At 45.8% G+C, this 14,745-nt stretch overlaps 1 protein-coding gene across 1 annotated transcript in view; it reads left to right on the top strand.

Moving 5' to 3' along the window:
* The window catches only part of ARHGAP33 (Rho GTPase activating protein 33), a 513,356-nt gene that overhangs the window by 113,007 nt on the left and 385,604 nt on the right, over positions 1-14,745 (top strand). Inside the window, exon 2 of the mRNA XM_030213378.1 lies at positions 9,611-9,704. Within this exon, the coding sequence (XP_030069238.1) occupies positions 9,630-9,704 (75 nt within the window). The 5' untranslated portion in view covers positions 9,611-9,629. The remainder of the gene's footprint in view (positions 1-9,610; positions 9,705-14,745) is intronic.

The following is a 14,745-nucleotide window of genomic DNA, read 5'->3' on the forward strand; positions in this document are numbered from 1 at the left end:
CCAGAGCCAGAAACCAAGCCAGGGACAACAAAGAACTTAAACTATTTTATATCTGATAGCTATGAAGCCCAATTTTACACAGGGCAGTAAGCTGGAAAAGAATAGTCACTGTGATCAGCATTTCTTTATAAACTGGTCATGATGGGTAAACAAAACTGCACGCTCAATAAGAGCCAAGCAAGAAACCAAGCTCCAAAATGTTTTGGGGGCTTTTTAGGTAGTTTTTAACACAGACTAATTCCTCCCTCTATCACACCTTCATACCAAAGGGTGACTCGGAGGAGGTGTAAATGCAGACAGGAAAATATTTTGAACTATATGGTTAGTTCCATTGCAAAATAGGAAACACGTGTAGTTTTAACTTTTGCCCAAACCATGCCGAGAGCATGCTTCTTCAAATCTGTTCAGGAAGGGCTGATGGCAGTCTACGGGGATGGATGGGGAGGGGGGGGGGGGAGGGAAAAGCTGATGTTGGGCTACGGTTGGGAGGGGGTAGGGAAGAGAAAAGCTGATGCTGGACTATGGTTGGGGGGGGGGGGGTTAGGGAAAGGAAAAGCTGATGCTCGGCTATGGTTGGGGGGGGGTTAGGGAAAGGAAAAGCTGATGACGGGCTATAGGGATGGATGGGAGGGGGTTTAGGGAAGGGCTGATGTCAGGTTAGAGGACAATTTCTAATTTTTGGTCCTTTATTCTGTAATTGATGAGGGTTGGTCTGTGTTCTTCATTTGACTGAGTATGCTGGTATGTGGTTTGTGTGGGGATCTATGAGTGACTTGTCTGACTTTTCCAATGGGATGCGTAGTGCTGTTGTGTATATTCACTGCTGCCTTTGTAAAGGTATTGTTATTGGAACTGGTGTTAAAGTTTGCAAAGTTTGAAGTATATATTGCTGTAATTATATTACAGAATCCTGTCATGTGCGTTGAGATGTTTGCCATTATAGTAGACTTAATGTAGCTATATTTAAAAATATTTATTTTTCCATTAAGTGTGTATATGGTTTATAGTGATGCAGGGCAGCTGTTGGGCAGATTACTTAGAAATTCATCGTCAAGTGTATTCTAAGGCATTATTTTGTAGTATCCCAAGAAACACTACTCATACCTATATACACAGTGCCCACCCATATTAGCCCTGGGCCCACCCAAAATGTCAGGTCTGGCTACGCCACTGCCCCCATAACCCACCCAATCCTGCCCCACCCCCTCCCCCTGCCCCTCCCCCAAACCCCACCCCCCCATCCGGAACTCACACAAACACAGAAGCAGTGCCCGCGGCAGAGCTGCTAATACAATTACTCGCAGTGCAAATATTAGGCATGCATTCCAGGCAGCGTTTCCACAAGTCACAGTACTCTCTAGATGACCTACGTACCACGGAGGCATACCTCCTTCCCTCCCAATCTGCCATCTGTCTCATATGCCCATACCATTGCTCTATGGGCAGAGGGAGCTGACTCATCCAGTGCTGCAATATTACCTTCTTGGCCAATAAGAGCGCTAGCAGAACAAACTGACACTGGTTACTATGTAGTCCCTGACTCCTCAACTCCTCATCAGAGCCCATTAGCATGATCCCATAGGACCATTCATAAGAACCTTTCAACACTTCTTCCAATTTTTCCAAGATTTTGGGCCAATAGTCCTTGAGCATATTACATTCAAGAAAGTGATGTATTAAAGACCCCCTGCATGCATTACACTTATCACAAGTATCGGTCTCCCACAAACCCATTGCTTTCCCTTTGCTTTTAGTGATATATGCGCTATGCAATATTCTAAATTGGATCTCATGCAATCCCACGTTAGGTGTAACCGAAGAAGCTAAGTCATAACACCTAGACAACTCCTGCTCTGAGACCTCTCTCCCCAAATGTGTACTGCACTCCTTCTGCTGTACATGAAAAAATAAAGACTGCCTGCGCTTCTGTCCCTCCTTGTACCAAAGGGATAGTGCATTCTGAGCAGCCGGGATCTGCAAAAACCAGTTGTCTAATGCTGTGAAGGAGATGAGACTCCCCCTGTCCGCCTTCAAAGAGGTCACATAATGTCGAAGCTGCAAGAATGAGTAATAATATCTGTGCGGAATATTCCATGCCGCCTGACATTCTGAGAAAGTGGGGCAAGCTCCTCGACCCAATTCCACCACCTGCCCAATATATCTGCAACCCCCCTTTAGCTAACCCCCAAAAGGAGATCCCGGCTGGCTTGCAGGGAATTCCGGATTCCGCACTAACTCCAAAAAATGGGGATCTTCCCTTCGCCCCTCCTATTCTAGTTCTCCACCACTCCCAGGCTCTTTTCAATGGGGGTGTTATAGGGCTGAGTCTGCTCCTTTTACCTACACAATGGAAAGCATTGAACACTGACACTGCTGTATCTTTACCCTCCCACATCTCTTCAGTCGCAAACCTAAAGTGCCCCGTATGCAACTCATGCACCCATCTCATGAGTGCAGCAACATTATATAATCGGAGATCCAGCAAGCCCACTCCCCCCCACTCCGTTCTTTTAGCAATTTATTATAACCTATTCTTGCCCTGCGTGCTCCCCACACAAAGGAGGAAATTACACTCCTAATACTGTGATTAATCCCTTTGCAGGATCCACAATGGCATCATCTGCAATGGATACAATACTTTAGGCAGGAGGACCATTTTTACCAAAACCACCCTACCTAAAAATGAGATAGGAAGGTCTCTCCAGCGATGGTATAAAATCATGATACTGTCCATTTTCTCTAGCACATTCTTTTTATAATTATATTCGCATCCAGGTGTAAGTAAATTCCCAGATATTTCAAGGGCCCCACCGCCCAAGCAAATGGAAAGTCAGACCACGCTTTGCAGCAACGGTTAGATGACAACGCCGTGGTCTCTGATTTATCGAAGTTAATTCTGAGGCCTGAAAAACTCTCAAAATTCTGTATTAGCAGAATCAGAACAGGAATTCCCCTAGACGCCTGCGCCAAAAATATCAACATATCATCGGCAAACAGATTGACTTTGTACTTTTGCGTTCCCACTTTAATGCCCTGCAAATCACTAGACTGGCGTATTTTGCAGGCCAATGGCTCCAGCGCTAGAACAAACAACATGGGTGACAAGGGACATCCCTGCCTCATGCCCCGTTCTAGTCTGAATTTCTCGGTTAGGCTCCCATTAATTAATATCTGCGCTGTTGGAGCTCTATACAATGCCCGCACTCCCCTCAAAAATTCCCCAAAGATGCCAAATTGGGGCAACACCCAGAACAAGTAATCCCACAATACTTTGTCGAACGCTTTTTCAGCATCCAGACTAGTGAGTATGGCATCCCCTGTCTTCCCTTTGGTTTCCTGCATCGCCTTTAAAACTCGCAATATGTTGGGAGAAGCATATCTGTCCGGGACAAACCCAGTTTGATCCCCATGTACCAAATTCGGTAATACCTTACCCAATCGTGCCGCCATAACGCTTGCAAAGATCGTCACATCCTGATTAAGAAGGGAGATAGGCCTATATGAGCCCATCTGCTCCTCATTTCTCCCGGGCTTTGGTAGTACTACTATAGTCGCATGCGTCAAATATCCAGTTTGCTGGTTTTCCCCACATAAGGCCCAAACAAATCGACAAGAGGGCCTGCCACCAAAGCCCCCAGTATTTTGTAGAATTCAGCTCCCAGCCCATCTGGACCCGGAGCTTTTGCTAATTTAAGTTTTTTAATAGCTTGTTGTATTTCAGTGCCTTGAAAGGGCTCGTTCATTATTTCCAACTGCTGCGGTGTCAGTTTTGGAATACTAATATCCTGTAAAAACTTTTCCCTCTCCCGAAAATCACAGTGCCCCGTGTCATATAGAGACTGACAGAATTCTATAAACGTGTTCTGGATATCTTGCCCTTCGTGCAGAACCGTCCCTGATGCATTTCTTATTCTAGTAATTACTCCCCCCCCCCCCCCCACTCTACTCTTAACCATCATTGCTAACAACTTCCACGTTTTATTGCCCCACCTGTGCAGATTGTACTTGTACAGCCGAACATCCAGGCTGGCCCTTTGATTCAGCACCTCATTAATTTGCCTTTTGATCTGCCAGTACGATGTTCGGTCACTCGCTTTGCCTCCTCTCAGCATCTCTACCCTGGCCTCTCCTGAAGCTGCCCTAGTAATTTAATAAGCACACACACCTCTCTCCTTATGGGTTCTACTCGAGTACGCAATTATTTTGCCCTTCATCACCACCTTTCCAGCTTCCCAAAACATTACGAGATCAACCTCGTCTACGCTATTAGTTTGTAGAAAAGCCTGCCATTCTTCCACTAAATACTCCCTAAACCTCGGGTCTTGATACAGTGCAGGGTTCATCCTCCAGCCAGCTTCTCTATTTTCCCCCTTACAGATACCCCAGTCTACCCACACCATATCATGGTCTGACACTACCCCAGCCTCTATGCCCGCTGCCACATCGAAGAGAGGACCGCAGATGGTAACAGCATGCAGTCTAATCGCACATGGACGTTATGCACACTTGAATAGAAAGTATAATCATGCACATCTGGGTTCAGGACATGCCAGGCATCCATCAAGCCCAACTCCTTCATTAAAAAGTTCACACCCTTACCACTTGCGCCTAGGGGTGTGCTGGTAAAATTTTAACAACGGGCTCTCTCTCCGGACATAGCCAGCCCTGAAATTTGGGGGGAGGGGGAATACATGCCTCTCTCTCCCCTCCCTTGTGCGGGCACGCTAGGCATACCTTTGCCGAGCCCCACTAGCCAATAAATGGACTGCCACCATTCTCTGCTGCTTGTTTCTGGCTCTGAGCAGCATGATGTAACCTTCTTGCGCTTGCATGAAAAGTCCCAGCCTAATGCTCAGAGTCAGAAACAAGGAGCAGGGAGCAGCAGCAGTCTATTTACTTGGCTGGTGGGGCCAGCATCACTGCCAGCAAAGTAAAAGAGAATTCAGGAGGGGGCCCAAGCCTACATTTTGGGAGTCAGGTGTTAGAATAGCCATAGGGAGGCCTACTTTAACAACCGGCTCCCAAAACTCTTAAAAACAAACAGCTCTCGCGAGCCCGTGAGAGCCCGCTAGAGCACACCACTGCTTGCGCCCTTTATCCTGGCTTTAGGGGGCTTACAGTCTATGAGCGAGTCCGCGGTGATATTAAAATCCCCTCCTATAACCAGATGATACTCACTCAGCGCGGCCATTACTGCTAGAACATCAGAAAAAAAAGAAAAAATTTGTGGGAGTACACATTCGGGGCGTCAACTGAGCACAAAGCTACCTTAATGCCTTGAAGTTCCCCCATTAAATGACATATCGCCCCTCCGGATCTTGTACAATCTTATGCTTAGTACATGCAAGGGATCTATGTATAAGGATGGCCACTCCCCTTTGTCTGCTATTATAAGAGGCGAAAGCTAGCTCCCCAACCCAGTTTTCTTTAGCTTCACATGCTCCGAATGGTAAAGATGTGTCTCCTGAAGAACAAGACATCGACCTTCAGTCGCCTGCTATAGCTCAATATCTTTGTACGCTTAATTGGTGAATGTATGCCATCTACATTTAAAGTAGCCATCTCTAACACTACCCATCCTCTCCCTCACATAGCACTTTCACAAACCAAGTAGATGCAAGTGTTAACCTACCAGGGGTGACTGCCCAGCTCAACCTCCCCCAGAAAACATGTGAATAGCCTGCCTCTCCCCCTCCCCCTGCTCCCCCCCTCCTCCCCGCCCCCTTCCCTCCTCTCCTCCCATCACTCCTCCCTGATCCCTTCCCCACATCCACGCACACATCATATCCCTCCTGTCACCCATTCGTACCATCGCAACCCCCACACACATCCCTTCCCTCCCCCTCCCTCCGTCCGTTCCAGTGTCTAATTCCCCCAATCACCAAACAGCACTATATCCCCCACATCCACAGCACCCTCCCCCGTCCATAAGTATGCCCCTTATTTGGAACACTCTAACAAATAAGTATTAACAGGGATAAACAATCAAAACATCTAACTCAGCTTCAGTAAACTGTCTCATTAGTAATACAAATGTCTGTGTTTACCACAAGGCTCTTGAAAACTTTTATCCTTTACTAATGAGGAACACAACCAAGTCCCAGAGTGGTGTCGACAACGCAGAGGACGCTTTTTTTGGGCTATGTCCAGCTTTTTAATAATCAACTCTCTTGATGCATCCCCTCTTGACCTCTCCGTTCCATGCTGCCCAGAGCATGCTGATTGACCGCCCATCAGCGTCCAGACACTTGAGGCAGCTTCGCAAGAAATGCCTGTAAATCCTCCTCCTTGGTCAGCGTGACAGTCCGATTATCGTGGGTAATGCGAACTTGTGCAGGATATTGGAAGGCGAACTTCACTCCCTTCGAATGCAGCTGCAGTAGGGCGCCAGCTGCTTTCTTTGATCCGCCACGAGTGGAAAAGTCCTGAAAAAGTAAGAGCCTCGCTCCTTTATACTCCACCCAGTGCTGCTTTCTAAAAAGCTCCAGCAGCTTAGCTTTAATTGCATAGTTTAAAAATCTCGCTATTACTGGCCTCGGCCTCGCAGCTCCTTCCCTTTTGGTGCCCAGCCGATGCGCACGTTCCACCTGCACCAATCCCATTTTGGCATGAAAGCCCAGCGCTTGCGGCAGCCATGTTTCAACAAATTCCACGAGGACAGAATCAGGCATAACTTCCGGTACTCCAATTATGCGTAGATTTCCTTCTTCCTCTATTTTTCTGATCGTCTATTTTTTCAGTCAGCTTATGTACTTGTATCTCCAACTCATTAATCTTGCCCGACATGGCCTCAGCCCTGTCCTCCTTGGCGGAGAACCATTCCTCAACCTGTTGGAGCCTTGCTGCTTGACCAGCAACAGAGTCTTTAAGTTCTTCCATGCTGGTATGTAGCTTCGCCAATTTTTCATCAAGGAGTTGCGACAAGTTTTTCATAGACACTGGTACGGTGTCTTCAGAACGTATGCGCTGCTGCTCTGGTGTAGAGGCGCTCGCAGCAATTTGTGCGGGGTGAGTGCCATCCTTCCTTGTCCAACCCGACTTGTTTTTATCGGCATAACACCACTTAACAGCACCCACTTCTTAACCAATTTGAGCCGGTCAGTGGCGTAGCTAGGGGTGGGCCTGGGCGGGCACAGGCCCACCCATTCTTGCCTTAGGCTCACCCAGTCAGCAGCCCATGTGGTTCTCAAAACTCTTCAGTAGCAGCACCTCACTACTCTTTTCTTCTCCACTCGTGGCCTGGTATCTGTCCATCTCTTTCTACAACCCCCCCCCCCCCCCAGTCTACCTCAGAGCTACTGCCAGCAGCATACTGTGCCGGCCTTGCAGGCTTCTCTCTATCATGTCCTGCCCTCAATCATGTCACTTCTTGTTTTTTTTTGTGGGCAGGGCAGGGCAGGGCAGGTGCAAGTTGCCTATAGGAATTGCGACGGGCAATGGCTCTGAGGTAGGACTGGAGGATGGCATTCAGAGAGAAGTGGGCAGATGGGTCATTAAAAAAAACACTATATTGTATGTATGTACAGGGTTAGGGGTGGGGGTGGGAAGGACCCACCCAGGTTAACTCTGGGCCCACCCAAAATAGCAGGTCTGCCTACGCCCCTGGAGCCGGTACTGTTACACACATTCTACCTGTCTTTTCAGTATGAGCAGGCTTGAATTTGTTGTGTTAACAGGTTTAATCAGCCTGGGTAAGCAGGGAGCTGTGCTTGAGGCGTTCTCTCAGGTTGATGCCATCACGTGACCCCCCTGTTTTCTATCTTTTAACCAGTTTTGAATCCACATTTTTGGGTCATTTCCAGTGATTGACATCGAATATACGGTTTATTTTTGGCCAGTGTAAACATAACCGGCCAAGCCGATATTCAGTGCTGACAGGTTAAATTCAAACTGGCCAAAAATATACCTGCTATTTCGGCGGCCTAATTTGGTTACTAAACTTAGCCGGGGATGTGCTAAATATTAGCGGGTAGCCGGCTATATCATGTGATATAACCAGTTAGCCACTAAGCGCTAACTGGCAATATTCAGCAGGAAAGAACCAGTGATCTCCCGCTGAAAATTGCTGGATAGCCAGTTAAGTGCCATTTAACTGTCTAGGAGCCGTTTCTGGACAGTTAAATGGTTTTAAATATTGGGCAGATAGTGCCTACTTTATGAATGTATACATTGAAGTTCTGTAAGTGCCTACTTGAGTATGTAAATGTGGTTCTCCATGCTCAAGTCACTTCTAAAATTACCTGTTTAGTGAGTAATTGTCTTACTGCTACTTAAGGGGTCCTTTTACTAATCTGCAGCAAAAAAAAGTGGCCTTAGTGGACTTTTACATAGGTTTATCCTGCATGCTAAGACCATTTTTACCATGGCCTTTTTGTATTTTTTTGTACTGATAGCCATTAGATCATTTTAAGTTAGATGTTTGTACACCGTTTTGACCTCTTGTAAGCAAAGGCGGTATATCAAGTTCCCAATAAATATTAACATCTTTGGGAGGGTGGGAAAGGGTCAGTGACCATTGGGGAGTAAGGGGGGGGGGTCATGACTTAATCCTTCCAGTGGCATTTAGAGCACCTTTTTGTGACTTAATCATGATTGAAACAGGTCTAAGACTATCATGCTTTACCATTATCATGTTACCCAAGATCCTTATGCAATACTAAATATCTATTTTCTAATGTATTTCCACTATTCATGATGTAATGTAAGCCACATTGAGCCTGCAAAGAGGTGGGAAAATGTGGGATACAAATGCAATAAATAAAATAAATAAAATAAACATCTAACTTTTAGCCCTGGACGTTTTTGGTTTGTTTTGGGACTGCCCAAATCCCACCCCCAACACACCCCTTGTGATTTGGACACACTGCATTCGAACTGCATAGAAAAACATCTTAAAAATGCATTTTGAAAATAATGATTTTGACTTTTTGGCAAAAAACAAATGTCAATTTGCTGCTCGGTACCACTTTTTAGACGTTTTTCTGTATAGAAAATGAGCCCCTCGAGGTAGTTACAAATGCTATGTATGTGTGTACTTATAACTGTGTCTATGATGTAGGGTGTGTGATTGTAGGTGTGAGTATGTGCTACGGATATGATTTCTGTATATGTATGGTATAAACACATGATCTATGCTAAGATTGTGGGTGTGTGTGGGGGAGGGAGGGGAGCATACTCAGGTACAAATTCAGGTTGTGAACCCTCCAAGGGCAGAAAAATACCTACTGTACTTAGGAAATTAAATAAATAAACATTAGATGCTATTATTGTGGAGTGGAAGAGTAATTGCAGTGGGCTCAGAACTTGGGGAACTGGGTTTGATTCTCACTGCAGCTGGTTACCCTGGGCAAGTCGCTTGTCTTAACCCTTCATTGCCAGATACAAAACTTAGATTGTGAACCCACTAAGGACAAGAGAATATTCAGTACCTAACCACTTTGATTGTATCACAGAAAGGCAGTATATCAACAATAAATGTTGAAGGGGTATTTGTATGTAATCTTGTGTGTTTGTGGTACTAGGACTGAGAAGATACCCAGACATCCTTCTAGTGTTTACAGTAAATTTCCAGGGCTTTCCTGATGACTTTTTCCCTCTCTGTTCCCTTCAGGGCAGATCCGATCTTTAAAATGAAGTCTGTAATTACCCGCAGCATTTCCTGCAGGGAGGAAACACAAGTGAAACACCACCCTGTGCTCTCCATGGTAAGAACAGAAAGAGGAAGGCAGTGCAATGGAGTGGAGGACGCAAGGTCTTATTTTTCTGTTGGCTCGTGACTCTCCCCCATCTTTACATGATTTACTTGAACGCTTACCAGGGGCGTATCTGCGTGGGGCCACGGGGGCCTGGGCCCCCGTAGATTTTGCCCTGGACCCCCCTACCACCGTCAACCCTCCCCCGCCATCGCCGTGGGCTACCTTTGCTGGCAGGGGACACCAACCCCTGCCAGCCGAGGTCTGCTTCCTCCTGCCACTGCCTTTAAAAATATTCCTTCAGCTGGCGGGGGACCCCAACCCCCGCCAGCCGAGCCGAGGTCTTTTAAGTTCTTCTTCGATTGTCCTCTGTGCTGTTCAAAGCTGCTGAATCCAGTTTCAGAGTCTGACGTCGCTGCACGTTGTACGTGCAGGACGTCAGACTCACAGACTCTGTTTCTGTGAGTCTGACATCCTGCACGTACAACGTGCTGCGATGTCAGACTCTGAAACTGGATTCAGCAGCTTTGAACAGCACAGAGGATGATCGAAGCAGAACTTAAAAGACCTCGGCTCGGCTGGTGGGGGTTGGGGTCCCCCGCCAGCTGAAGGAATATTTTTAAAGGCAGCAGCAGGAGAAAGCGGACCTCGGCTGGCGGGGGTTGGGGTCCCCCGCCAGCAAAGGTAGGTGATGGCGGCGGGGGGAGGGGGGTGACGGCGGCAAGGGGGGGTGGGCAATGGTGGCGGCGGTGGGGGGGCTATAATGTGCCCCCTCACTCTGGCTCTGGCCCCCCCCCCCATCGCCGAACTTCAGATACGCCTCTGTTGCTTACTAGTGGGATTATTCATACCATGGGTTCCCAAAGAAGGGTAACGAAACGAGGTGCCTTGCCGAGCCCACTACGGTGTTATCTAACAGATAAGGCATTTGCCTGTTATATAAATAGCAACAATACAATAGAATTGTAGCATTCTGTGGAGTACTTATATAGATTTGACGGTACATTTTATTCCACATAACACTGAAACTTAATAGGTTTGATGCACTGAATATATTTATTTAGGGATTGATCAGCAATGCACATTTGAGCCACGATTCAATAGTCATTAATAAATGTCACGTTCAGTATAACTCAGGATCCTTTATACTGATGGTCTTCTCTTTTCACTTTCAACCTTTATTATAACATAGTAACATAGTAGATGACGGCAGAGAAAGACCTGTAAGGTCCATCCAGTCTGCCCAACAACAGTGAAAGCAATGTACACACTGTACAGATAGAGATGTACTCCTTTATCCCTATAAACATTATAGAACTGAGCGAGTTTGTGTTTAGTTGGCTTGTGACTCTGGCCAGGTCACTCACCTGCAGCCTCGCTCTGTTTGCTTCCTTTTCCCTGACATAAGTGGAGAGAAAGGTGGAGGACTGGAGGTAACTTTTCAAAATTTCCACGGGAAGGCAAGGCAGTGCATGTGACGGGTAAGCAGACAAGGGGAGGGCAGTCTACGTGACAGGTAGGGGAGCACTTTACAACACAGGACAGGAGGAGAGTGCAGCATGGTAGATAAAGACTGATTGGCCCATGCCTCGTTCCCCTCCCCCATATATGTGACCGGAGGGAAGGGCAATGTATATTGTGACTGTACTGTGAAGGGAGGGAGAACAATTATGCAATGAACACAACACAACTGGAGCAGAGGTGAAGGCAGTGAATTGACATGTCAGAAACCTAAGGCACTGTGTTGAAATATATGCAACACGCTTTGCTTTTCTTTAGGACAGCAAAGTTGGTTGAAGGGAAGTAGATAAAATTAAATATTAAAAAGGGGCTTTACATAAACCCCAGAGAGAGAGAGAGAGACGGGGAAGAATAAAACAGGAACAACTTTGTAATGTGTGCGAAGGGTGGGGGCTGGGGGAGGAAAGACCGAGGCATGCCATCTGCAGTCTCCACTCAGAGGATGATTCCAGCTGAGCCAGGCCTGGTTTTACTCTCTTTACCTATTGCATTGTATCTCCAGTTTCTCTCTGATAAGTGGAAACTACGAGTTCATAGATGCAGGGCAGTAAGGCGAAGACCGGCTCAGCCTGTGCCTGCTGACCTAGAGTTGGTAATCCTCTCCATGCACCTTATTATCTGGTAAGTGAGAGGAGGGGAAAGATGGGGGAGGTGTGAAAGGCGATCTTGGCCTCGGCTGAGCTGTGAGATGGTGAGAGAGGAGTTCCCTGCACAGAGCCTCCTTTGTATGGCAGCCAGCTGCAGGCGGCTCCGAGCTTTGCTTCTCAAGCTTTCCTCATTCACACCAGCCATTGTCTATGTAGCTCAATGGATCATACCACCACTGGTGGATAGGGTGGCGGGGAAGGAGACTGATCCTAGACAGGGATGGGAGGCTGGGTAGTGATGCGAGCCTTTACAGGGGAAAAGTTAATCAGCTTTTCCCAAATAGAAGATGGCAACTGGTTTTCCTTTAGTTTCATCGAAGAGTGGAAATATTATCTTCTGAAATCCCCCTCCCCCACCAATCCACTGCATGCAAGTGCAGCAGGCTGGGAGCCCAAAGAAGCTGGGACTGAGGTTTTTGCAGGCTCCTCCACCCCACTTGGTGGAAGCTGGAACCAATAGCGGCAGATGACAGTCAGGCAGACAATAGGTGATTAGAGAGAAAGGACACAGGTTGAGCAGAGAGACGAGGATGGGCTCTTGAGAATAGTCACGGATCAGACTCGTCCATCCAGCTCAGTATCCTGTCTCTCAGCTGAGAAGAAAAGGGGGTAATATCTGGCTTATTCTCCACTTCCCTACCACCTTTCATTGGACAGATGGGTGTAGCAGGCTGAGAAAACTGTGGATCATCATCTTCTGGCTTGGAGATGGGGACAGGGGAGAGGAATTGGCTTTCTGGACTCTCCTTGCTAGGGGTGGTGGTTGTGCAGGACTAAGGGCAAACACTCAGCATGGTGGTGAGTATCTGTAACATTTTATAGTCCTCTCAGGGATGTGTGTGTGCTCCCATTGTCCTGAGTGGAGAAACTGTAGCTTCCTGAATTGTGCCTCTGGTAGTTTAGTGTTTTCTGGATGTGATTTTAGTGAATTTGTGAAGTCCACTTGTATTGAGAGGGATGGATGTTACAGGCATTTGAATCCCAGACCTGCACCTGTTTCCCTGACTTAAATTACAAGCTAGAAGTCCCCTCAGAAAGGGAATTGGGGTTCCTGTCACATGCTGCCATGACCTGTGATAATCTCTGTGGGTCCTGTACTATGGCCCCTCGATCTGTGAGAATGGCCAGAGAGTTTATGCTCTCATGGCTTGTGGGAATGCAGGGTGGGGGTGGGCGGTCAGTCATATATCATGCTCCCATTACCTGGGGGATTCTTTGTGGGGCCTTCTTCTGGAATCTCATAATCCCTGGGGTCCCATTGCATGCTTCAGTGTGCTAAAATAATCTCGGGGGATTTAATGAACTCTGATGATATGCTCTCTGGGATCTGTACCACGTTTCCTGGAAATGATAGAGGACCCATCTCATTTCAATAATCTCAGAATCTTTGGGGGTCATTTTCCACACCATCTCTTGGACACCATAAGGGTTGAGAATCCCTGAAAGTGCCCTAACCTTCGTCTTCCTCCCTGTCTGCTTATCATAGAAAACTTCTAGATCTTATTCACCAGCGAAACATCAGGTTCACCACAGTATCATAGGAACTGTGCAAGGAAAACAGTCTTTGTTCCCTCCCAATCAGGGAATGAAGAAGGACTGTATGAAAAATCAAGCAGTTAGTCCCTTCCTTGGCATTTGGCTTCCTGACCTCTTCTCACCTAAGGGATTTAGGGGGCTACTTTCAGATTTTCATTCTTCCTTGTAAGCTTATTTTTAGGATAAAGGGACTAACTAGCATCTGGAGCAGCCTGAGCCAGTCCTGTTTTTTTTTTCTCTCCATTGCCTCCCTGGGGTTGGAGTTCAGTCAGCTCTCTCTAAGAAAAGCAGGAATGTAGGTCAACCGTGAATCAAGTTAAAACCAGCACTGGCTCAGCCTAGGTCTATATGGTGTGATTCCCTTATGTTAAGACTGGTAAATTTGTTCTACCTAGTGAAAAAAAAATAATTGGAGGGAGGGGCTAAACTATTGTACTTTTAGCACACAAATGTATCTGTCCCTTTATAATTCTAAAGTTCAAACTTTTAAGTTTTTTTTAGTTCAATCTTTTTATTGAAAATTTTTAGAAACTATAACATAATATAATTAGTGAAACAAGGATGGATGTCACAGAATATAAAGGCATACAGTAAATGAAATTGAAATATGCTTAGAGTTACAGAAACATTTAAACAAAATAAAATGTAAGTATAGTATGATGAATTGGAAGCATTTTTCCAATTACCTAAAATTATTTGAATCAGAAGGGCAATTAGGCCATCTTATAGAATATGGTGTGTGGAGGATAATCCTAAATTTGAGAAAGAGGAACTTAAAAATACATTAGCAGGAACAGTGTAACTTGTAATATAAAGAATTTTTTAAATAAATATTTTATTGCATTTCTTCAGAAAAAACCCCCAAACGAGCAAGTAACAATAAACAATAAGCAAGTGAGAGAGAAGTGTTATATACAATACAGAAAAAGTATAATATTTGTGACAGCTATAGATCAGATAAGTATATTTCTTAGTGTTTCTGTTGTCTGATACTATTTGGTTCAGGGTGAATAGTTCCACCAGAACTGACTATATGGTAGAGAGGCATTTCTTCCATTTGTACGTATCATTTGTAATGCCACAGCTATTAATAACTCAAAAAGACTCAACTGATTTTATGTGAGAGTTTCTCCAAACAAAGAGAGCAATATTTTTTGTATGATTTGCCATATTTCTTTCCAGAATTTGTGGGGAGTCTTGCAAGCTCCATCTCTGGCCATCTTTAAATCTAGGCTAAAAGCCCACCTTTTTGAGGCTGCTTTTAACTCCTAACTCCTATTCAGTAGTCAAGTCATGTATGTTTTATCATTCCCACCTTAAGTAATTCCCTTATCTCTTATTTGTCCTGT

Source organism: Microcaecilia unicolor, chromosome 8 (genome assembly GCF_901765095.1).
Source record: "Microcaecilia unicolor chromosome 8, aMicUni1.1, whole genome shotgun sequence".
Lineage (NCBI taxonomy): Eukaryota > Metazoa > Chordata > Amphibia > Gymnophiona > Siphonopidae > Microcaecilia > Microcaecilia unicolor.